Below are 23,562 nucleotides of genomic sequence, written 5' to 3'. Positions count from 1 at the left end.
GAAGTGCCAATATCATGGCCCGAAGCCAACCCAATAAATCTTGCATCCTAAGTGCCAATATCATGGCCCGAAGCCAACTCAATGTAACCCCTAATGATATGTCATTTGTATCCTACTCTATTCCTAAGGTTCAACAGAGATTTTCAATGCCAAATATTTGTAGAATGTGTCTGCAAGGTCTTAATTCACAATTTAGTCAATATTAAGGTATTTAAAATACAATTAAAAAAATCTTATTACATACAAACTTACCTCGAATGCAAAAACGGCGAAACGAATCGATTAATCCAAACCTTATTCTTTCCCTGATCTAAGTCTATATTTCACTTTTCTTGATCTATATAATATCAAATTTAGCTTATTTAATAATCTCTCTATTCAATTTTGTCCAAAATACATTTTAAAGCCACTTTACACATTTGCCTCTAATATTTCACATTTTTACAATTTAGTCATTTCATAAAATTACAAATTCATGCAATTCAACCAAAACCCATGCTAGTCGAATTTCAATTAGGTCCCTAGTAACCCATATTTTTAAATTTATTTCACAATTTAACCATAAAAATTACACATTTCACAAATTAATCCCTAATTGGACTTTTCACTAAAAATCACTTAGCAAATGTATTTATCTAACAATAACCATGCATTTTCTAACATTTAACATCAAAATACACATAGATTCATTAATGGAAAAACCCTAAACCTTTAACAATTTTGCAAAATAGTCCCTGCGCTAGCTAGACTAAGCTACAACGATCTCAAAAACATAGAAATCATTAAAAACGGGACGAAATTCACTCACCAATTAAGCAATGTAATGGCTGAACCCTAAAACACTCCCATGGATTCTTCAACTTTCAATTTTTGGTGGAATATTTAGAGAAGAGAGATGATAGCTTTGGTTATTTTATTATTTTACTTATTATTTCACTAATTTACCTTTTTAACCTTGTTATTAAACCATTAAAATTACTTAAACCATGTACATAAATGTCCACTCATGATGTTAGTGGTTTAATTACATCATAAGGACATCCACTTTTTAATTTCATAGCCATTTAATACTTCTAGCTAGTAGAACACCACTTTTGCACTTTACGCAATTTAGTCATTTTTATCAAATTAAGCATTCAAACAATAAAATTTCTTAACGAAATTTTCACACAATCATACTATCATGCTGTAAACATTAAAATAATAATAAAATAATTTTGACTTCGGATTTATGGTCCAAAAACTACTATTCTGATTTGACTAAAAACGGGCTGTTACATTTGCATATCCATGGGATGGGATGTTGTGAAGAAGGAAGTAACCTACTCTGAATCAGTGGTTAAGCCACTATGTAAATAGTTCTGATTCTGCCGCTGTGACGCATTATGATCCAGCAGCTAAGCTGTGTTACTGTAAACGTGTCAAATAGACACTTCGCGATGTGTAAGGATGGATGGGCATTGAATGTCCTTAATGGTGTATTGGGATGATCGAAGATGGTGTGTAGCGAATAGGGTTTAGGAATATCTGCATCGAAATCTGATCAGCGGTATATATATATGAAATTGCATATATATAAATATTTGTATACAACTGATTTATTCTGAATCTGAATTGTAAATAGTCCTGTACCGTACAGATCTCTGAATATAACTACTTTATAAATGAATATTAACTGAATAATTTAACTTTGGTTACGCGCTGAGTTCACAACTCATTTTGTTTTGGTTGGATTTCAAGTGATCCCCAATCTTGAACAAGTCAACGCAGCGGATGCTCGATCAAACTTCTACCTTTCTTTAAGTAGTGTGTAGGATTTCGGTAACTAAATTAGGATGTATCTGGAAGAATATATATTTATTTCGTTTTATGATAAATGAGTTATAGAGTATGGTTTAACTTTATTATGTTGTTGTGTGATAATTGATAACTGATGATGTAACTCCCGAAATTTGGGCTGGACGTCCAAGCCGGGTTTAGGGTGTTACATTTGAACTCCAAACTAATCATTGCATATAATACACGTTTACAATCGATAAGAAGACATAAGAGCAATCATATATTTTAATCAAAATTAAAACTAAACTAATCAATTCTATAAAAAAATATATACCTCCACGTAGAAAGCCCAATAATTAAGTTCGAGAAGGAATTGATAAATTCATAGAGATGCAAATAGAGAATTATATAAATTTAACTTCTTAATAGAAATCGAATCAAATTTCCAAAAGAAAATTATTAGACTTACTTAGATAATTGTGGCTGAGAAATAGAGACTATGAGCATTCTTTGCAATGAAGAGAAAATGGTCGTCCCCAAACAAATCTCGAGTAGCCACACACGATTTTTGAACCAAACAGTTAAATTTCAATGCTTGGAGCCCAACAAAATTTTGACACAAACTAAGAACCTAGTACTCATTAATAAAATTATGTTGATAATGTATTATAAAACAAAGAGAAATATAGAATGAACAAAAGAGAAGAATACAAAAATAAAAAGATTTCACTTGGGACATCTAAAAAAACCTATACATGCCCTCTATTTATAGAGCTTCAACCACCATAAGTTACAAAATTCAAATAAATATAATTAAGCTACCTTATAAATTTTTAAGGGTTACAAGAATTTCAAGAAAATGAATTTTTGGGGTTATGGGAGTTCTATGAAGATCCAATTTAAAACCATTTTTATTTTTTTAGTTTTCCAAAGTATTTATTGGAGTGAGTCTAGTAACTAGTTTTTTCATGTTCTGTAGGCCTAAACACAAGTTTTAAACCTGCTCTATACTTAAAACGAGGATCAAACTCTTGACTAGTAATTAAGGTAAGAAATTCTCTTATAATAAATATATCCTTATATGAAAGAAAAAGTTCAAATTTGATTTTAAAACACTAATAGGATAAACTTGGGAAACATAATGAATACATCTTTATATGAGAAAAAAAAATCAAATTTTACTTCAAAAACCTAAAAGGGGTAAACTTGAGATTTCAAGTGTTTAAAGCCCAATCCTGAACTTTGGATAAAAAATCTAGACAAAAAAATAAAGATTAATACAGTAAGATTTAATCGATTCAATATATTGTTATAACAAAATTGACATTAGTTTGTAAATGAACTAAATAACTGTAGAGTTGATAACTACAAGCAGTCGAATCTTTTTATTGAGCTCCTCTTATGCACAATCTACACCATTTGTATTAAACCCTTCAACAAATGTGCTTCCTAAAATATTACCATATAATTCTGTGTTTCTTAAAATATTACTATATAATTCTAGTTGTTGATTAACCAAATTATAAAATTAAATTTGAATGACATTGTTAGATAAATATCTCAATTTTTAGAAAGGAGATAATTATAATTATACTCAAATCTAATTAAATTACAAATCTCCAATTTAAGATATTTTGTTTTTGAAATATAATTATATATTATTTTATTAATCTAATTAAATAAATTTAAATATTTTTCAATGAGAGAATTTCATCTACTAAATTATTAACTAAACCAAATAACATTTATTACAAAATGTCAACTAAATTACATAATATTTATTATTCATTATTTATACTTAAATCACTAATCCATAATGAAAATAAATAACCAAACAAATTAAAATATAAAAGTAATTAAATTCTGCATAAGGTTTTCTTTTTATTTAATAATAATTGTATTGTTAAATACCTTTTTTCACTAACATATTACAATAAATAATTTGATTTTATGTTATTTTTCCTACTTGTTTAGAGAATTTTTCCAAAGTAATATTAATAATTTTTATAATAATAAAATTTTAAAATTTAAAATTATATAATTATATAAGTAGAATTTATACTACCAAATATGACATAAGAATTACAATGTAATAACAAGCGACAAGACAAGCCAAACACGCTTAAGGAATTAGAATCTATAATCACAATAAAATGTAATTATTACCCAAGTAATTACATTTAATCCAATACTTTGCAGCTTGAACAGGACAAAACATGAGTATTAGATATCATTCGGAAAATCTTAGATACATAGACACAGGTTTGAATACAAATAACACAGTATTAAATATTAGAAAACTAGTGTCCAGCTAAAGATCATATGAAATTGAAGAGTCATTCTATCTAAATAGTAAGTTACAGAACTGAAGCCATGAATAAAATATCAGACATAAAGAGTGTTGATTACAACAGCTTACCAGAGACCTGATAATTGAAGTTCAAGACTTCCATAATTTCATGGTGCAATCTTCCGCATAGGTAGCTACCAGATTCCTGTGAGGATGATGTGTGATGCCTATTACATCCTTTTCATGGACCTGTCAATGTCATTCACCCCATTAACAACACACACAACCTTAACCAACATACACTTTAATCTTATGTTTCAACATGAACCAAAACTCTACAAACATATCCTATTTTATATGACCAATATATGAAATCCACATGAATTCTAGTTGTATTACTAGGAATTAGGGATGAGTGTCATATACAGGTATGTCTCCGATATGACTAAATTCAATTTTTAGAAAGTTCTTTCATGTATTTGGAGAACCACCCCCTCATACTCATGTTAAAACTATGTTTCGGATAAGAACAATTTAAGAAAAAAGTGAGTCGGAATAACAAAGAATTTTACACAAGGTTGTTTGAGACTACAAGATTAACATGATAGCTCAATTTTTTAAACAGTAGAATAGTAAGATGCATAAAATTTTACCCGGACTCGGGTTGAGAATTAGATAGAAGAAACCAACTGTGTTTAGAATTTTAAAAGAGGAAGAGAAGACTTAAAGAAGTGTAGAATAGGCGAACATTGCCTCAATCGGAGAGCTTACTGTCATTAGATGCTCTAGTTTTCCTGTTTGGTAGCTGAAGCAGTAAATATTCCTGCAGATATTAATACAAATAAAATCAAAAGAAAGTTAAAAAAACGATAAAGAAATTGAGAAAAGTACATAGCTTTTAGAGCCACCGTTAACCAAGTAATTTACATAACATCATCAGCAACAAGGGAGAAATCTTGTTAATCAAGGGGCAGCTAATTATAAATTTCTTATATAAGACACCAAAGCTGGTAACATTATAATCGCTCACAAACTTCACAACTGAGATATTGCTCTCATCAATAAAAAGGGTGCATATTTCATTCGGGAAATGGATAAATTATGTAAATGGATTATTTAAGCGCTATGTTGCTCCATCTTATCATTTTTCTTGAAGTACCCCATGTCCAATCTTTGAATCTAACACATATCGGACATGAGCATGGAGATTTGACCAAACCTACATATACTAGGAAAGACTTAAAAAATTGGACATACCCATGTTGAACACATTCCTGTCTATCATTGTAACAAAAGTTAGCTGCCACCAGAATTACAATACTGATAAACGCATCAAGTTCCTAAGCTAAAACTTTACAACCCTGTTCTCATCATGCAAAATAAGAGGTGCTTGAAGACATTCCCTTCTCTAGGAGGCTTTACAGGTTGATTAGACCCTTAATCTTACAATCTAAATTTATTGCATGGAAGAATATTTTAAAGCATTACCTGTCCTCGCCTACACAGTATATCCATTCACCTTTTGGTGAGACACAGGCAGCAACAAAATCTCCACCCTCCTTTTTACCGGATGAGAAACTTTTCACAACCTGCACCGCAATCATTATGGAAGTAAAGCATGATCATAAGTGTTCATTTCCATTCCACTGGCATAGAACAAAAAAGATGATGCGTTAAAAGAATTTTAGCCAAAGTACAAGCAAACCCAATATTGCCGTTGCTAATCAAGGAAATCACCAATCATTTACCCTCTTTCCATTCACTATCACAGTAAAAGATTTGATTAGTTTAGGCTTAGAAATCTATATTAGAAGGTTCAGAACTACAAATACAGTTTTGCCTTTACTCAAAATTTCCAAACCATAGCTTGACACATTATGACTTAGAACAGCTGATGCTTACTATGTTGTAGAGAAACCTAGAATTCGGTAAAATATTGTGTTGGAAAGGTTGAGTAGGCAAAACTAGTATCAGCAGCGGTGGTAAAGGAAATCATCATATAATAATTTAAAAAAAAAAAAAACTCAATGATTTTAAGTTATTTCCAATGGGGGCGCAATTAAAACTCCAAGAATTGAATTTGCTTTTATGAGAAGAAAGATGGAGCAATCATCAAAGTAATAAATGGAGAAAGAAAAGGCTTAAGTGAATCATATCAATGTAAAATCACATTGACAGGAGTAAATTTCCCTCAGAGCTTACCTGTCCTTGAAGTGTCATGATGTATATTGACGACGTCTTATTGCACACAATAATATGATCTGTATTTTTCGGGAAAAGATGAACTGAATTCACTGAAGCATCACCACCCTACCAATCAAAAAGTATAAAACAAGGGTTTAAAGGTATAAAACAAAGGTTTAAAGGCAAAAAGCAACATAAATTATGTAAAATATAAGCCAATTTTATTGAGAAATAGAATACCCTTAACGTAGGTGGTGGTTTAAATGTTTGTAGGCAGTCTGTTGTTTTTACATCCCACACCTACAAAAGGCAGCATGGCCAGTTAGACACCAAAGTGATGATTAAAAGATTGATATTTCAAAATACATGCATAGAGAATTTACCTTGACAGTGCAGTCACTGGATGCAGTAATAACACGACTTCCATCAGCTGTAAAAATGGCATCATTCACATAAGATGTATGCCCACGAAATTCTTTGAGCAACTTTCCAGATTTCAATCCGTGGATTCTGCACTCCAGAAAAAAGAAATAATGGGTGGAAAGAAGCAACCAGACAATATCATATTTGGCATATAATGTCAACATGTCACAACTATGGATATCAAAAAAAAAAAAATTCAGCAACCAAAACAGTCTGGGCATGAGAATTTCAGAATAAAAAAGAAAAAAAATAGAAACAAATGAAAAGAAACTAATCCCAAGGGAAAACAAAGCTAAATAGTTCTACACTTAACTGCTTGCTTCATATGCAAACATTTTAATTTGACACAAAAGAGTACACAAAAAGGAGAATTAGAACCTTGCAGTACTATCAAAAGATGTACTTAGTAACTGGCTTCCATCACGAGAGAAGACAAGACTTGTCACACCTTGAGAGTGTGCACGTTCAAGACGGCGCAAGCATTGACCTGTCCTTATGCGCCAAACCTGAAAAAAAGTTGCGAATCAGATCTTACCTGCATGACTTCTATAAAATTCCAATTGTAAATCAATGGCACTCAATTTTAGAAAGAATGCTGCAACATTGGCAAATCTGGAATGCCAACAAGAATTCCAACTAGCTTCAATCAAGGTATAGCGTCAAGCATCAATCAGGTTCATGAGATACGCTCACACGATTAAGTCCTACCATAAATATAGACCATATAAAAAGATCCACAAACCAACATTTGACCAGTAAAATAAAAGGGAAATGTTAACAATGCCTAGTGGCACTGGTTAAGATGATATTTAAGAAAAGAAATTAGTAATTAAAGCATTGTTCCCTCTTGAATTTGGTGAAATTTCAAGCAAAAAGTCTTTCTTAAAACAGTAATTTAACCATCTTTAATTAGTGCCTATAGGCATCTGTTAACTGGAACCAAAATGAAAACCACCTGCAAGAAGTTTCCAAATTTTCTTTTTTATATTAAAATGGAAGGTGGTTGGTTCAGTCGATTAAACAGAAAAAGAGAAAAATGTTCAGGTTGGGTTGGTTTATGTAATGGATAGGTAATTGGGTTGGGCTTAGGATTTGGGTTAACTATTTATATATTATATATTTATTACATTTATAAATATATCTAAAACATTTTAAAATAATATTGTGTTTAATATAAGTTGGTTAAGTAGGCTGGTTTGATTATGCATTTCATAATTGATAACACCATAGCCAGCCTTAAAACCAACTTTTTGCCAACCTAACTGACTTGACCAAATATCATCAGCTATGTTGGTTTCAACTTACTTTTGCTGAGCCCTAGTTTTGAGCAAAAAAACACTTTAAAACAAGGAAAACACGAAAAGCAAAGGAAGTAACAATTAAAGATCAGAAAATATTAAAACCATTGAAAGATAAGATTCCTTGGACCCAACGTTGAATGCAAAAACTCAAGCGACCATTAAAATACCAAGTAGAACTGATATTTATCATCTGATAAACTACTAGTTCTTTCAGGCTTCTCACAACATTTTTCATTAGACAACATGAAAAATAATTGACAGATGTAAAACACAGATCGCACAGGATTAGGAATAAACTGTTCATTGTCTAGAGCACAGAAACTAGATCATAAGTTCACACATATGCAACAAAATTACCTTTATCTTTCCATCTTGTGACCCAGACGCAATCATCTCTGAGTCTCTGCTAAAATCAACACAAAGTACAGGATCATCATGCATCATGAAAGTTTCCTGTGATGATATGTCAGTAATGGCACAAATGTTAAAAAAAAATGAATAAACATAAAAGTAACAGAAGGATAAGAAAAGGAGTACAATAATCCATCCTCTTGAACATTGGTGAGGGGCATGCATAACAGCAGTTATGGTTGCTCTTTGTATATTTGCATTCAACTCTGAATCAAAGCATGATTCTAAGAGTCATAGTTAACATCAACAAACACGAGGTTACAGAACCAATCAATTTACAGAACATGGCTTTGCTTAAGACAACCTCATCATGACTTTGCACTGGCTAATAGAGACATGGGGCAATTAGACCAGGACTACATGCGCTAACTGTCTCTCCCAAGACCAATCTAGACTAGGGCTTTCCATAAGAACTATCTGCATCTATAATTTGAACCCATCTTCATAATCTGTTCAGATAAAACTAACTAGTATCTAAACAGTTTTCCAATATGCTTTAACTGTAATAATGATTATGATCCTGGTTTAGCTCAATTAGCAGCTTACTCAAGCTATCCAACCCAAATGACGTGGAACAAAAAAATTCAAGCTAAAAGATGCCTACAGACAAGCGTCCTATAACTTAACTAAATTGTTTATTTTGTCAGCTTATCTTATGTTTGTTTTTTAATTGCCTATAGTTAGTACTGACATTCAATTACATTATTTATTATCATGTGATTAGAATGTCACCTTTTAATTTTTTTAATGTCTAGGTTAGATGATATTCTTTTTTAACCACGGGCTAGGATTAAATGCCCTAATGCACTTTTCCAGCCAAAGTAGTCATAAGAATGATGGTTCCTAATCAATGTGTAATAGTCAACCCAACAACAAAGGTACAACTCTCAGATATAATCCCTTTGTTTCGAAACTATGCTTGATAAATAAGAAATAATTTGCTCTCTAAACTTGATGTAAGTGGTTATCACCTTATAAACTAAGGAGTCTTGGTAAAAGAAAGACAACCTCCAAGACTATATATGAGCTCTATAAAGTGAAGTTAGGTTAAAAATGCACCAAGCACATTCATAAAAATTTCAATAGAGGCACTAAAGACATATCTGGAATCAATCTTTGGCACTTCCTTTTGGTGGTACTTGATCTTAAATCCAAAGACAGACACTTAAGGAAAATCAAGTTTTAGTGGCAATCATTTTGATAAACTTGTTACAAAATCAAAGAATCTTTTTTCTTGTGCAAGAAGGTCTTCTTTGGAGGATTTACAGTGTCAAGAAAAGGACTAAAAGCAAAGCAGGGAAGGGTTAAGCATTAAAGGGTGAAGATCACTAAAATAATCAAAGAAATCAAAGTTTTTATGGTTAGACTTTTCCTAGCAGAGGTGCATACGGAACATTGCTCCTAGAAGTCCCGTCAGTAAAAACTTGAGAAACAACAACTTTGAGTGGCCAAATTCAGCATAGAGACCATTTTGACCAGATTAAGGTGATGATAAAAGACTCATTAGTTTTTACAGAGTCGAAGAAGAAATTAATTTTGCAGCGCGATACATCAAATATTTGAACAAACTACTCTTAGTCAAGATGGGATGCTGGAAAAAATTTTAAATGAGAAGTTATCAAACAGACACTATAGCTATTCTACCAATGGTTTGAAGTTCCATTTAATGTTAAGGGCCATGCTTCATTAACTGCATAGTTTAGCTTACAAAGGGCTTGCCATTTATTGAAGTCAAATTTTGATTATGTACTTGATAAAAAGAAACTGCTCTTTAACCCTACTATAAAAAGTCTTCGGAACTCATTGTAACTCCTACAGCAGCCACAGCATATTTTTATATCATTGCTAGTGATTATACAATCATGAATTCTATTCTTGTTAGAACTTCAATTCTGAATCAATTTTAGCCCATGTTCTGTGTATGTATATATATATGATTTTCTACTTCCGTGATACATCACAATAATATCACGTTACCTACTAATATCAATAGTTCCAATTTCGTCGCTAGTTTATACAGAAAGAGAAGTCTAAAGGTCCAATGTATTTATAATCCAAATAATTTCACAATGCTGCCACAACAAACACAGTGTATTTCAAAATGAATTATCTTCTTTCATCTTTATTTTAGCAGGATAAAGATGAAAGAAAAATTGATTTTGGCAATAAACAGGGATGTGAGAACTGTATACATGCTCCAAACAAAAAATCTCATGTCCAAACAAATTGCATTGAAGTGAAGACAAAGAGATTGTTTGATTTCCAAGCAAGAAATGATACGCATGAGTAACAACAAACACATGAGGCTCCAGATCCGATGCAAATTAGATAACAATGTGAAACGATAGATACATCCAGTGACATACACATTATATACAGAAGAAATAGCATTGCATTTATAATCAATGAATTCAAGTGACTTGTATCATGTCCGGATTAAGCTCATCTGGGCACAAAAATAATCCCCATCAAAAAGCTAATCTCATTTCTTCATTTTACTCTCACACGACATAAAATTTCAGCCAAGAGGAAACAAAATAAGCACACTTTACATAAGCATATATAAGACGCTTTAATGCTAATAGTAGCGGTCAAAATTAATCTTTGTATACTTCTTTAGTTTACACTACAAATGAATAAAACCTATATGCATAATTTAAATTATTATTCAGCATATATCAAGATGCTGCAATACATGATAAAACAAATAGAAGTAATCACGCAATTAATCCTTCCATAAAGTAATAATGAGAAACACTCGGATGAATACCTTTTCTATTGACCAAGAAAAGAAAATGGTATAAACAAACCTCAAAACAATCATAGTATAAACATAAAAAACACAACTGGAAGCAACTCAAAAAAAGTAACCTTTCCAGTATGTACCAATCACAAACACAAACCTAGAAATGAATTTTCTAATGACCAGAAAAAAATACAAACAAAAATCTAACAATTAAAGTATTAACTATCATGAAATTGGAATTGGTTGTTTTCACTTTCAGTGGGTAGTCCTTCCATTTGGTAACACTAATCAAAGAAAACAATAATGATATAAAACAATTTAAAAGAAACAAAGTGCTCACATCTGCCTGGTACTGAAGATCCTTCTTGAGCTTCCCACTTATGTAATCCCAGACCTTTTAACAATAAAAAAGTAAACGCAATAAAGGTTCATTCATATAATTCACACTAACAGAAAAGTTTGCCCTTTTTGAAGATATCAAACCTCAATAAATCCATCAACAGAAGAAGAAACAAGAAACTGCCCATCTGGTGAGAACCGAGCACATTCTGCATGACATTTCTTTCCAAACTGTAGGAAAACAACCAAGGCCAAGAAAAAAAAGGATGATGAGTTAACTATATTAAATAAAGGCAGAAAACAATTAAGGAAAGAATAGTTATAAAATAAAGGCTAACTTTCACATTCCAAGAAGCCTATAGCAAAAAACAATTCACCTTCTTGAATTGAAATGAAGCTCATGTTTAATGGTAATTAAAAGCCATTTTGCAGGTTTCACAGTACAAAATATCAGCAACATATAAATAAACTCAAGTCAAGGCATAACCAAATTATCAACATATACTCTATCTCACTTATGCTCCAACCAAAGCAGTTCTTTTTTTTCTGAAATAACAGAGTAGGATAAAAGACTTTATGAAAGAAAATATATATATGGAAAAAAAAAGTATACAATTAAAATATTATAAAGATTTTAAGCCATTCTTTGACAAGAAGAATATCAAAATCTATATTAGGAAAAGAGAGAAGGAAATAAAGAAAGATTATTAGTTCTTATATTAATTTTTTTGGCACGTCAAAAATTTATATTAATTTAGTCTAACTAGGTAGACTTTACTTCAGACAGTTACCACATCATCTTATTAAGAGACAATTGTTTTCTTAATAGTAAAGTGCTCAAATTGTACACTAAGATTGAAGCTCAAGAAAAGTAGGGTGGTAAAATTGGAGGCTCCAATATACTAAGATGATTAATATGACCTTTATCCCAATAATTTCTACTCTTGCCGGCAGTTTTGAGCCCCAAAAATACTCAAAGATGTTTTGCTACAGTTGAACCCCTTTAAACTTAGAACTCACAAGTTAAATCATCTATTCCTATACCAAAACATAGATGACAAGCAAAATCTTCTCAGGGAGAACAATGATTAAAATTATAGGTGACATGCCTATGATGATTAATATGACATATCAAAATTTTAAAAAAATAGATATGACATTGCAAAAAACCACAAGAGAATACGAAAATCTTTTCCGAATGAAGATTGCCTGATGATCAGCATCACTATAAATTCAGCTGATTGTGAGGCTTTTGAATAAATAAAGAAAATACCAAAATTTTCAGTCTTGGAAACAAAGAAAATACATAAATCAAAGAAAATAAAATAATAAAAACTAAACACTAGAGCAAATTGGGATTCCCACCAAGTGTAAGAGAACATGAAGTTAGATCTACAGAAAACTAATAACCAAAAAAAAAAAAACTGACTTCAAGGAGAGAAACCAAGAAAAGCAAGTAGCATAAAATCTCAAAACACATGATCATTGAACTTACTTTGATTGTATGCGATAAGGTCGTAGGATGCATGTCATCAATGTCTTGTTTCATAGCAGCTGTTCCTCTAAATAAGTCAAACTGTGTTCCTGGAGGAAGCAAACCTGAAAAGGACATAATGAATGATTATCCAACAGTCAAAGTGAAACATAAACCCAAATCCAATACATTAGAAAGAATAACTAGGGTACTAAACTTGTTAGTAAAACCAAAAGATCAACCCCTTTCTTCATTTTACAATTTTCTCCTCTTCAAATTTATCTTTTATTTCTTCTTCTCTTTTCTCCCACAATTCCACTGGTTTTACATTCCATTACTTTCTGGATCTTCATGCCTTTAGGCATCTTCTCTTATTTGTTTTTTATTTCTCCGATCCTATTCCCTTCCACTACCACAAATCGTTCTTTTCCATTTCAAGCCAGCAAAATTTTGGACAAATAAGGTATTCAGTGGCCATGGTTACTTTCTGAATCTTCTGATGTTTGAATAATTTGTACACCTTGCTTTTAGGTGCAAGAATTGCATTCACACTCAAATTAAAAAGGCACACACCTCAAAGGTGTAGCATCCTTCTATCACCCCTCGCATCAATCCTTTAGCATTTCTTGTTGAGTCATACATAAAAGTGCACTTCGTACACGTTTAAAAATCTGGTCAAAAGCACTATATTTATGCTTCTACTAGCATTGCAACTCTTAACTTCATTAAGTTTGGAATGTGAACAAATTTGGCGTTTGGGCCTTTGGGGCATATTTGATTAAAGAAAAATGGCTATTTTGTGCTTGATTGAGTTGCCATTACTAACCCATTTTTCCTTCATGAAATTATGATTTCAAAACCCAAACCCTATGGATGTCCTAATAAAGAACTCAATAGATGTTAAAGTGAAATTATAAGTATCAAACCAACAAGAAACTAATAAATGAAGCATCTTCACATTTAAACAAAAATGTACCTTGATGTTGTTGCCACTTTAGAGCCTGACCAATCAAGGCCATTAAACGTGAAGGTGGCACGACACTCACTTCTGCAGCAATGGCTGAAATTAAAAAGGATAATCATTAATCCAACTTGTAAAGTTTGTTCAAGTATGAAATTTGCATATTAAAAATGAATTAAATTTACAATGTAAATCTGCAAATCTATTAACATTTACACAATACAAGTCCAATGATATGTCCTGTTCATTGACAATGATCCCCTTGCTATACTCAATCTTAACTGTAAAAGGCCTTGGTTTAGTATTGCCTAGACTGAACACGAATGTAGATCCTCAAATGTAATGAAAAGAACTAGAGAAATTTGACAAAAGAAACCCTGATAGAGTTTAAATACTACAGTACATTTTCTGCTTCTTTTATATTTTTACATTATTGAGGAAAATATTACAAAAATGGCATCAGACTAAAATTTCGCCTATAGGAGTACTTGTGTCTTGTATTTTGAAAGCTGAGAACTTCCAAGACTTAAAGTTGCAATGAAAGGAGTATGCTTGCCTCAATAAAACATTAATCATACCTAAAGATATATTCAACAACTAGGTTAATACACAGCAATTACACAATGGATTTATAATAGCAACGCTATCACTGTTGCAATTTGCATGATTTAAACTCCTCTTCCTTGGGTAGCAGAAGCTGTTACAAATTGCCATCTATAGCCTAAATTACTATAAGTTTCGGAGACATACACATATCATTTAAATCACTTTCGGCATTTATCAGAGAAATAATCAATTACTAAAGATGTAAAGAGAAAAAACAACCTTGAGCAATCTGTGCACGACGTTTCTCTTTTGTTGAATCCTGGTAAGCCTGTTACATAACACAGGAGACATAAACCTTACTGGAAACAGGAATGAAAATTGGCTCCACTATAAAACAAGGGAAAAAAAAAGAGAGACAAAGAACAATTTTACTATTTAAATAAAGATGGAAAGGAAATAGGGAAAGCAATACAAGCATGGCAATCCAACTTCCATTTCATGCTACAAGAACAATCAGCATGATGGCAATGATAAGTTCAGACATAAATGTTGAATGAAATTAAAACTGAATCAAGCTCATCACACACTTAAAGAAGCATGAATTCTGAGGAAAAAGGAAGTGAAAGGTGGAATAATTTTTCATTAGTCTGCTTGGACAGCTAGACATACTACAACTGTAGCTTTAAATTCACAAGATTTTAGCCCTATACATCCTGGCAAACATTGGGTTCCAAATAATTATCTTTCTAAAAAATGGCAATCATGGTAATCTTACGCTTTCAAAACTTATTTTGACAGAAAACAACACTGCATGTTTCAGAAATGAGTGGAACATATCATCACAAAAATAACAATGAAACAACACATAAGGACACAAAAGCTAGTTTTTTTACCTCATTTGGATCAAAATAAGTTCTGACAAGGAGATGTTCAAGCCTCAAGTATCTTTCAGGTTGCTCTTGCTTCATAACACCCATTGCCTGGGTTTGCCTCAAAATAGCACGTGCAGTGTCCAACTCTCTTAGTTCAATCATTTCTAATACAATCTGCAGAAGGCAATGCAAAAATGGGAAATATAATATGGAACATAAATATGAAGAAATTGAAAAAGGATGACCACAATGAGTGGTGACCTAATGATTTTAATGTACACCTCAATCATGACAAAGATTCATCTTAAGCTTATGTTCAAGCCACACGAAGAAAAAATATGGCATGTAAGAGGTTGCAATTCGTTTTGTAATTTGTTAAAAGTGCAGACAAGACACCAAGAACCTATTATTATTTTGACATCACATGACACCTATGTTATAGATCAAGTAGCAAAACTCATGAAGAAATAAGTTAAAATGATGGAATGGTGGTCGAATAAAGGAAAATAAGACCATTTTATCTATGGAGCTAGAGATCGGATGACCTTTATTGTTTAAGATATCAAGAGTCAAAATACATGTATGATATAAATTATGCACGTATATATTTGTGTATATATAATACTAATGCATAGATAGTTATGCATATGTATAACCTATATTTGACCTTCAATTCAGTAAACTAAAAGAGCCAATTCTTCGGTCAAACCTGTGTACTATTGCAAGAAACTCCACTATAAGGTAAGGAAATTCATTTGCAAAAATAGAGAAGAACCATAAAACATTAAATACATAGATAGAGTAACCACCTAACCAGTTAAGGACTAATAAGACAAGACATTACAAAATTTAAGGAAACTCCATAACTGATTAAACTATGAAAATCATCTAGACTATAGAAGAAAGTAAATTGCCATAGACCATTAACTTTCGACTTAGAGACCTGACAAGAGGATAGACTAAAACTACTTGAAACATCAAATTCAAACAAAAGAAAGAAGGGAGTGGTCATCATATCAGTTAAGATAATGTCACACTCACAAGGAATCCCCACAAAGCGCAACCGCAGCTCAAGATTCCTTTTTCCACTGAACTAAGGTACAAACTTCAATCGTAGGTAAAAGAAAAAGAATACACATATAACCATGATGAACATAAGCCTTCTTTGGAAGTTTGTACATCCTGAGATGAGTGCTTAGCCTTAGTAAGCAACGCCCTCTCTAATCAAAATGCATTGCAGGCTTGCAGCATCACAAACTCCTTCTAATCATTGATTATCAGTAACCATTCAAATACCTCAACCACACAACACTACAACTTCAACAACATAATTATAGTTGCATTAGACCATTGCTTTTTCCACTTTAGCAGTGTTTTCAAGGGTGCAAGGTGCACTCTAGGCACTTGAACCCTTATTTTGCTCCATGCACAAGGCATAAGAAAAGCACTAACCCAAATTAAGTGTGCAGCATGTATATGTTTCGTTTTTCTGTGACTATATATATTTATATATAGCATAAGGTGTGTAATAAACTCTGAAGTGTGATCTATATCTACAAAAAATGCAATTTTTAATGGTCAATAGACATGATTTTCTTATGTCCATGTCTGTTTTTGAATGCTCGAATACTTAGAAGTATAGAGTTCAATACCATCCCTTTCTTCCTAGTAAAGGTATATCTAATAAAAAAAGTGAAAAACAAAGGAAATTAAAGAGAACTTCAATGAGATGGGCTTTTTCTGTTGTATGCCTATTTCCTTACAAGAAAGCGCACCTAGGCTCACCAAGCATGTGCCCGATTAAATTGGCCTTGCCAAAAAAGGAATGAGATGTTTTCCTTGTCCAATGCTGAGCCATAAGGTGCAAGCACGCCTAGGTGCATGCCTAGACAACACTACACTTGAGTACTACTTATATTTTACATCCCAAGAAGCTACTTTATGAAGCAATAAAATTGATAGATGGCAGGTAGACTGTTACTTTACAACTTGCATTTGAGTTCTTAAAATGTTGTTGTAACTTATAGAGGAAAAAGGCAACTAAGTAGTAACTCAGATCCCACACATACAGCCGAAAGACTCTTGAAGGTTGTGAGCATAAGAGAGCTTAGGGGTGTAATATCTTCATTCAGTGAGTTAATTTAGATAGGGTTGGGTGCATTATGGGTAGACAAGAACTGAAAAAGAAAAAGAAAAAAACTTACAAAGAAAAACAACCAATCCAATTCTAACGTAATTGTTCTATAGAGAAAACAAAATCATGCAGTTATATTTTAAAAAAACACCGACATTTTTTTTCTCATTAATTGGAGGAAGTAAAAAGCATCTAGCGAAAGAATCATCAAAAATCACCCTAAATTTCATTCATATAAAGAATTAGAAAGCAATGTGTATGAAAAACTAGTTTCCAGAGTAATGGAAGATAAGAGTCCAAACCTGCTCATATAAGTCCTCCAGTTTATTCCTTGGGAGCTTAAGTTGAGCCACTTGGGGCAAAATGGCATCCCATCTTCCACTGTTAATATCAGCAACAAACGTCTCGATGCTATCTACAGTATTCAGAGAAACCTGACACTCGTTCTGTAGCGTTTGAAACGTTTGATGCAGGGAATTTTCTTTGCAAAATTGGAGCACAATCTTAATAACGCTGAACCAAAAGAAGAAGAAAAAAAATTGTAATAACCAAAACAAAACAGAAGTTAGAAATTGATGTCAGTATCTTGAGCATTACCCAAAACCAGAAAACAAGAAAACAGCAAAAGCATAGAAGGGAAACGTACTCTCGTGCTTCGATTTCTAGAGTCATGGTGGGAGCCCGAGTGAAAGGATTGAAACAATTTGATGAAATTTGAACTCCTTGTTTTGTTCACATATTTGTAATAATTTGGACCCGTGGCTTGCAGAGTTAGGGTTGTCTGAGGCTTTCGGGTTTAATACATTTAGGTCCAAGTTTATAGTTTTGAACTATCTAAACCCAAATAAAAAGCCCAACTCTTAGCTTATTGCCCTAATGGAGAATTAGAAAGATACCCTTTTCTCTGCTATTTCTACCTTCTTCTTCACCATTGTCGCAGCTATTTTGAGCTCTATCCCGTTTTTCTACTCTCTTTATCTTCTTTCACCATTGTAGTAGCAATTTTTAAGCCCGGAATAGAGTTGATTATTTGAAGAAGTACCATGAAGAAGAAGACCAGTAAAGACAAGGCTAATGCTGTTTGTGTTGCCGAAGCTGCTCAAATGAGTGAATATCAATGGAACTTTTTTTTCTACTGATTTGTCTTCAAATGATATGCAATTAACTCTGTTGCAATGGGTTTGCTTTGTGTGCCGTTGGTTTCAGCGGAGAATTTAGTTGCAACAAAACAAGGGAAGAAAAAGGATAAATTAAGCAAGAAGAAAAGAAAAAGCAAAGAGAAAATCAATCCTAGCGTTGGAATTGTTGATAAGCCTGTTGACGGGAATGAAGTTCATCTTCAAGGTGAGACTTTATTTTTAAAATATATATATTTAAATGGTGAGAGGAAGATCAAAGACTCCATGGCTGATACTTCTTAAAGCAAGATTAAAAGTTGCCACTTGTAAATAATTGATTTTTTTTTGTTTGTTTATAATTTCGTCCACTCACATTGCAGACTACATGGCCGATACATTCTGAAAGAAAGACTAAAAGTTGTGAATAAGTGATGGGTTTGCTTGGTTTATTTAAAATTTCGTGAACTATAATATTGTATTTGCTGATTCCATGGTTGATACTACTGGATGGAAGACTAATGTAGTAAATAAGTGGTTGGTTTTGTTGGGTTTATTTAAAATTTCATCAACTCTGACATTGCAATTGCAGACTCCATGGTTTGATATATTCTGAAAGCAAGACTAAAAAGTTGTAAATGAGTGATTGGTTTTGTTTGGTTTATTTAAAATTTCATAAACTCTATTGTTTGAATTGCGCTTTGATGTTATATAATCATTTTTGGGTTTTTTTTCTTGTAGAAAAATTTAGAAAAGACAGAAAAAAGAAATCAAAGGGGCAATTGTTGGAAACGAGTAAAGGAGCTAATCAGGATGAAGTTTATGAAATACCTTCGGGAGATGACGACTGCTCAAAAGGCATGAAAAGTATGAAACTGGTGACTTTCCCTTAAATATTTTAAGCTTTTGGTATTATAGTAGAGAGAAACTTCTGCAGCAATATTGTTTTCCGTCACATTGAGGCATATATTTTTTTTTTAATTTTGCTCTAAAACTTATTAGTTTAAGTCTTTATTTCCACTTTTGTTTAGGATTTGCGTCACCGTACTTGGTATAGAAATTGTCGAACTTGTAGCTAAAATCAGTTTCTTTTTTTTTTTTAATATGAATTAGCATGCCTTTTCTTTTCTGGGTTTTAGTTTTATTGTTTATGTTAAGGTTGTTGGTTGATAGACAAGTTTTTCATTCTATAGACAGTTGATGGACAAGTTTTCTTAAACTGCAGAATGGCTTACAGACTACCACCGAAGTAGGCCTGGCTTGAAGGTACTGCAACAAAGGATTGACGAGTTTATAATTGAGCACGAGGCAAAACTTGAACAGGTATTTTTCTTCTTGGAACCCGTATTGAATCATAAGACCACTGGTTTTGTTAAGGAGTTCACCTTAGTTTTAGACAACAAAAATGCACTTCAAACTCTTTATAAGGCATATTTGATCAGGTATGATCTTGGTGTGCCAAGGTGCCTCTTTATAAGGCAGTAGATGAAAGGTACATAAATAAAAGGCTGTATAATTGAGATTATCTTAATTTTAATTTTTTTTCCCATTAACTGTACCTGTAATAGTAATAATAGAACTATAGGGAGACAGCATCGAACTCTACCTCTTGATGTTTGAATAGCCAACAATAAACATGAGACTTTTAGAGAATCACGCATATAGGCTAACAAAAGAAAGGAAATTTTGCTTGTTTTATTGGATTGTTGTAAGTATACATCTTTAGCTTATTCTGTATGCACTGGTACGTGCATAGGTACCCAAGCATATTTTAGCGTCTTGCCTCATGAATAAGGGCTTTAATGCCTGTATTGCTCACCACACCCTTGACAAATAAATGCTCTTCTCTCCCCTGCCCCTTTTTCCTAAACGAAGTTGCAGTTGCTTGTTATTTATTATTTTGGTCCTTGTGGTAATATAGGAAAGAAAAGAAAAAGAAGCTCGTCTTACAGAAGGGGGATGGATACTTGTTGAACATCATAAAGGAAGGAAAAAGACCACAGACACTGAAAGTGGAACTACAGTAGGCTCTGTTTCCCAGGCTGCTGTGGAGGAGAAATTAGCTAAGAAGAAGAGCAAAGAGGTCTTTGATTTCTACCGCTTTCAAAAAAGAGAAGCCCAGAGGAGTGGTATGAATATATTTGATGTTATCTATCTTTTTTATTTTACCAAGATGTCACCATTGAGTTTATTGTGACTTTTTTTTTTTGGGGGGGGGAGAGGGGGTTCTTAAGCTGTGATTAATAATGTTGCAGGATATTGATGTTAGGATTACTGCTTCTTGTTGCACTTATTTTTACAGTTTTCTTTTCAGCTTAATGAATTCACAATATTATCGTTGGTCAAATATTATTTGTGCCAGGGAACCATATCTGTGTTGAACACATACTCGTATCTAACACTCATATCTGAATTAGAATAACATAGCTGGCAAGAGAACATTGATGGGTACTTGCAAGCAGCCAAGCACTAGTAGGGCTCTAATCAAGCGACAGTGAGAAAGGAGAATCACTAATCAAGTCGTTAACTTTGCTTTAGCAATCTCCCATCTATTAAACAAGTTAATGCAGCTCAGAATAGAGTTGAGATTGTCAGTTATTTTTTCCCATTATTCTTTGATATACTAATAATCATTGTTCACATGTGTAGGACCTATTTATTAATTTGAAAGTAATACTCTCTTGATAGTGATTAAATTTATATTTATATTGGATAGAACTGGGGAGGATCCGAAACCACAAATGACCTTTTCTTTATTGCTATGCTTCCAGCAATCTCTATGATGCAAGAATGTTCTTGTTACATATGCATGTTTGGTAGCATGTAGAAGTGATTTTTTTTTTTAAATATGAGGGTGACATGAATGATTTACATAAATTTTCCGTTGCAGAACTTATGATACTCCAGAGCAAATTTGAGCAGGATAAAAAGCGGATTCAACAGTTGAGAGCTGCTCGGAAGTTTCGACCTTATTAAGTGTAACCAAACCCTTTAAAAGAACCAAGAGGTGAACCTAATCTCTGTTAATGGTTTCATTATTGCTGTATTTGAGAAGATGAAATCCTGACTACATGTAATTCTTTACCAATTTTGTGCAATTTGTGGTTTTAGAGTACACTGGAAAACGGGCTAGGATTGTAATGGGAATATGAAGTTTATTAATGAATTCCAGGATGTCTTAAACAAATTTATTATATATCTCACTTTTTATGCATATGTTTGACCATAATAACAAGTGTATGTTTCAAAATTGCAATTTTACATCTTGCATTGAAAGTTTACAGTGGTTGAAAATGACCCGCATTAGATTTCAAAAAGAACCAACAGCAACAACTTTAAAAACTTATTTTAAAAAAAAAGGATATTTGTGAAATAGTAAGAAAAGTAATATTATATATAATTTTAAAATATTTTTCAACTTAATAATTTTCAAAAAGATTATGATCTTAAAAACAATGTCAAAATCAACCTAAACCAACAAATGGATATATTCATATTGAAATGAAATTGAGCATTAGTTTGATTAGGTTTATTTTGGACTTAATTTTTTAATAATTCATTATTTCTTTATTTATTTTCATTTATTTTTTGAATTTTTTTATGTGGTATTGTCATGTCAACAATCATTGTTAATAGGGTATTGTCATGTTAGCATCGTGATGATTAATTCTAATTGAATAAATGTTAACAATCATATCAGGTTAGGATTTAACTGTCAATTACTAAATATAACAGTGAAAAGGCTGAATTTTGTGAATTGAAGGACTCAAATTGATGTAAAAGATTCAGAGATATTTCAAGGGCTTGTTCTATTAAATATTGGTAAATTTACTTTTTTTTTACTCTTAAACTATAAAAAGTTCGTCTTAATCTCTTTTTTTTCCTGCTCCATCGAACTATTATGATGTCAATTTGGTCAAAATTAAATGGAAAGTTAACAATGTTGTTAATTTGTTGACGTGGATGTCACATTGACGTGATATTATTTTATTTTATATGTCACACCAATAATTAATTAAGAAGTTAAAAAATTTAAAAATAAAAATTATAAAGAATTTAAAAACTCATAAAATTATAAAAATATTTAAATAATTATAATAATTTATAAAAATATATTTTTTAATAAAATAGTTGAAAAAGTTCGATATATAATTCTAACTATTTCTTTTATAGAAAATATAAGGGGTAAGTGGCTTAGTTGATGGTATTAGTATCATGTTCTCTTTCTCGTATGATCTAACCATCCTGGACAACTTCGTCTATCTCTTTCCTTACATTTTTCATCAAATCTATCCTTCAATGCTTTCTTTCATTTCTCAATCTTTGATATTTTAATACTTATCAAGTTACTCTCGAGATAACCTCATTTATGTCCCGAAATAGAGTGGTCTCTGCTTTGAGACAAGAATACATCAAAACTAAATTAGTTTTACATTGTTTCAAGTCTCGAGACAATAACTCTTCGCCTCGAGACATCCAAACATCGAAGTTAAAATAAAAGAACAGGAAGGTTGGTCTCAAGACACTAATGTCTCGACACATATTGACATCGAAGTTAAAATTTTCAAAAATAAAATAAGACCTGTCTCGAGACACTACATTGAAATTTGACAATTGAGTTGGATTTGAATCTTAACTCTAAGTTTAACCCTGCATAACCCCGTAATATGATGAACTGAATCCTAAACATTACGAATGCATATGTGTGAGCATGATTGATGTTTAAATTGAATTGATTGATAATTATGAACTAAATTTTGTGTTTATGAAATAAGATAGCTTGAGTTGTTTTGGCAATGTAAGGCCCTAAAAATAGGTCTAGTAGTTTTGGGTAAGTTTACTTGGTTCCGAGTGAAATAAAAGTTAATCGGGTTTATTAGTAAATTTTTTTATTATAAGTTAGTTAGCTTAATTTCATTTAAAAATCAAAAAATAATTTTCCGAAAAATAAAAATATTTTAGAAAAATAAATAATCTTTGGGTAAAC

At 32.0% G+C, this 23,562-nt stretch overlaps 2 protein-coding genes across 3 annotated transcripts; one reads left to right on the top strand and one right to left on the bottom strand.

Annotated features, from left to right (window-relative positions):
* Positions 1-3,986: 3,986 nt before the first annotated feature.
* LOC107895089 (suppressor of mec-8 and unc-52 protein homolog 1) lies at positions 3,987-18,246 on the bottom strand. Of its 2 annotated transcripts, none has more exons than XM_016820305.2 (16): positions 18,107-18,246; positions 17,763-17,973; positions 15,348-15,500; positions 14,734-14,782; positions 13,924-14,007; positions 12,969-13,072; positions 11,618-11,704; positions 11,475-11,528; positions 8,335-8,430; positions 7,055-7,182; positions 6,637-6,763; positions 6,494-6,553; positions 6,272-6,379; positions 5,558-5,658; positions 4,823-4,892; positions 3,987-4,318 (listed from the first exon to the last, which is right to left on the bottom strand). In XM_016820305.2, exons 1-16 carry the CDS (start codon positions 18,130-18,132, stop codon positions 4,220-4,222), a joined length of 1,557 nt encoding a protein of 518 aa, XP_016675794.1. In that variant the 5' UTR covers positions 18,133-18,246; the 3' UTR covers positions 3,987-4,219. The 2 variants fall into 2 exon arrangements, with proteins under 2 accessions (XP_016675794.1, XP_016675795.1); XM_016820306.2 differs by having other exon boundaries at positions 4,841-4,892.
* Positions 18,247-18,363: 117 nt separating this feature from the next.
* On the top strand, positions 18,364-21,762 carry LOC107895090 (ribosomal RNA-processing protein 7 homolog A). The gene is made up of 6 exons (XM_016820307.2): positions 18,364-18,567; positions 18,667-18,804; positions 19,317-19,442; positions 19,801-19,898; positions 20,497-20,704; positions 21,466-21,762. The coding sequence occupies exons 1-6, from the start codon at positions 18,504-18,506 to the stop codon at positions 21,549-21,551; spliced, it is 720 nt and encodes a 239-aa protein (XP_016675796.1). The 5' UTR covers positions 18,364-18,503; the 3' UTR covers positions 21,552-21,762.
* The last annotated feature ends 1,800 nt before the right edge of the window (positions 21,763-23,562 follow it).

This window comes from Gossypium hirsutum, chromosome A13, assembly GCF_007990345.1.
Source record: "Gossypium hirsutum isolate 1008001.06 chromosome A13, Gossypium_hirsutum_v2.1, whole genome shotgun sequence".
NCBI lineage: Eukaryota > Viridiplantae > Streptophyta > Magnoliopsida > Malvales > Malvaceae > Gossypium > Gossypium hirsutum.
This window is presented reverse-complemented; position numbering and strand designations above follow the sequence as displayed.

Excerpts from the sequence above, each read along its gene's own strand:
- LOC107895089 (XM_016820305.2), bottom strand. The coding sequence starts at position 18,132 with ATGACTCTAGAAATCGAAGCACGAGA. Across the intron at positions 17,974-18,106 it reads CTAGAAATCGAAGCACGAGA|CGTTATTAAGATTGTGCTCC; the intron begins GTACGTTTCCCT and ends CTTTTGGTTCAG. Across the intron at positions 4,893-5,557 it reads TACTGTGTAGGCGAGGACAG|GAATATTTACTGCTTCAGCT; the intron begins GTAATGCTTTAA and ends TAATATCTGCAG.
- LOC107895090 (XM_016820307.2), top strand. The coding sequence starts at position 18,504 with ATGAAGAAGAAGACCAGTAAAGACAAGGCTAATGCTGTTTGTGTTGCC. Across the intron at positions 18,568-18,666 it reads TGCCGAAGCTGCTCAAATGA|CGGAGAATTTAGTTGCAACA; the intron begins GTGAATATCAAT and ends CGTTGGTTTCAG. Across the intron at positions 20,705-21,465 it reads AAGAGAAGCCCAGAGGAGTG|AACTTATGATACTCCAGAGC; the intron begins GTATGAATATAT and ends TTTCCGTTGCAG.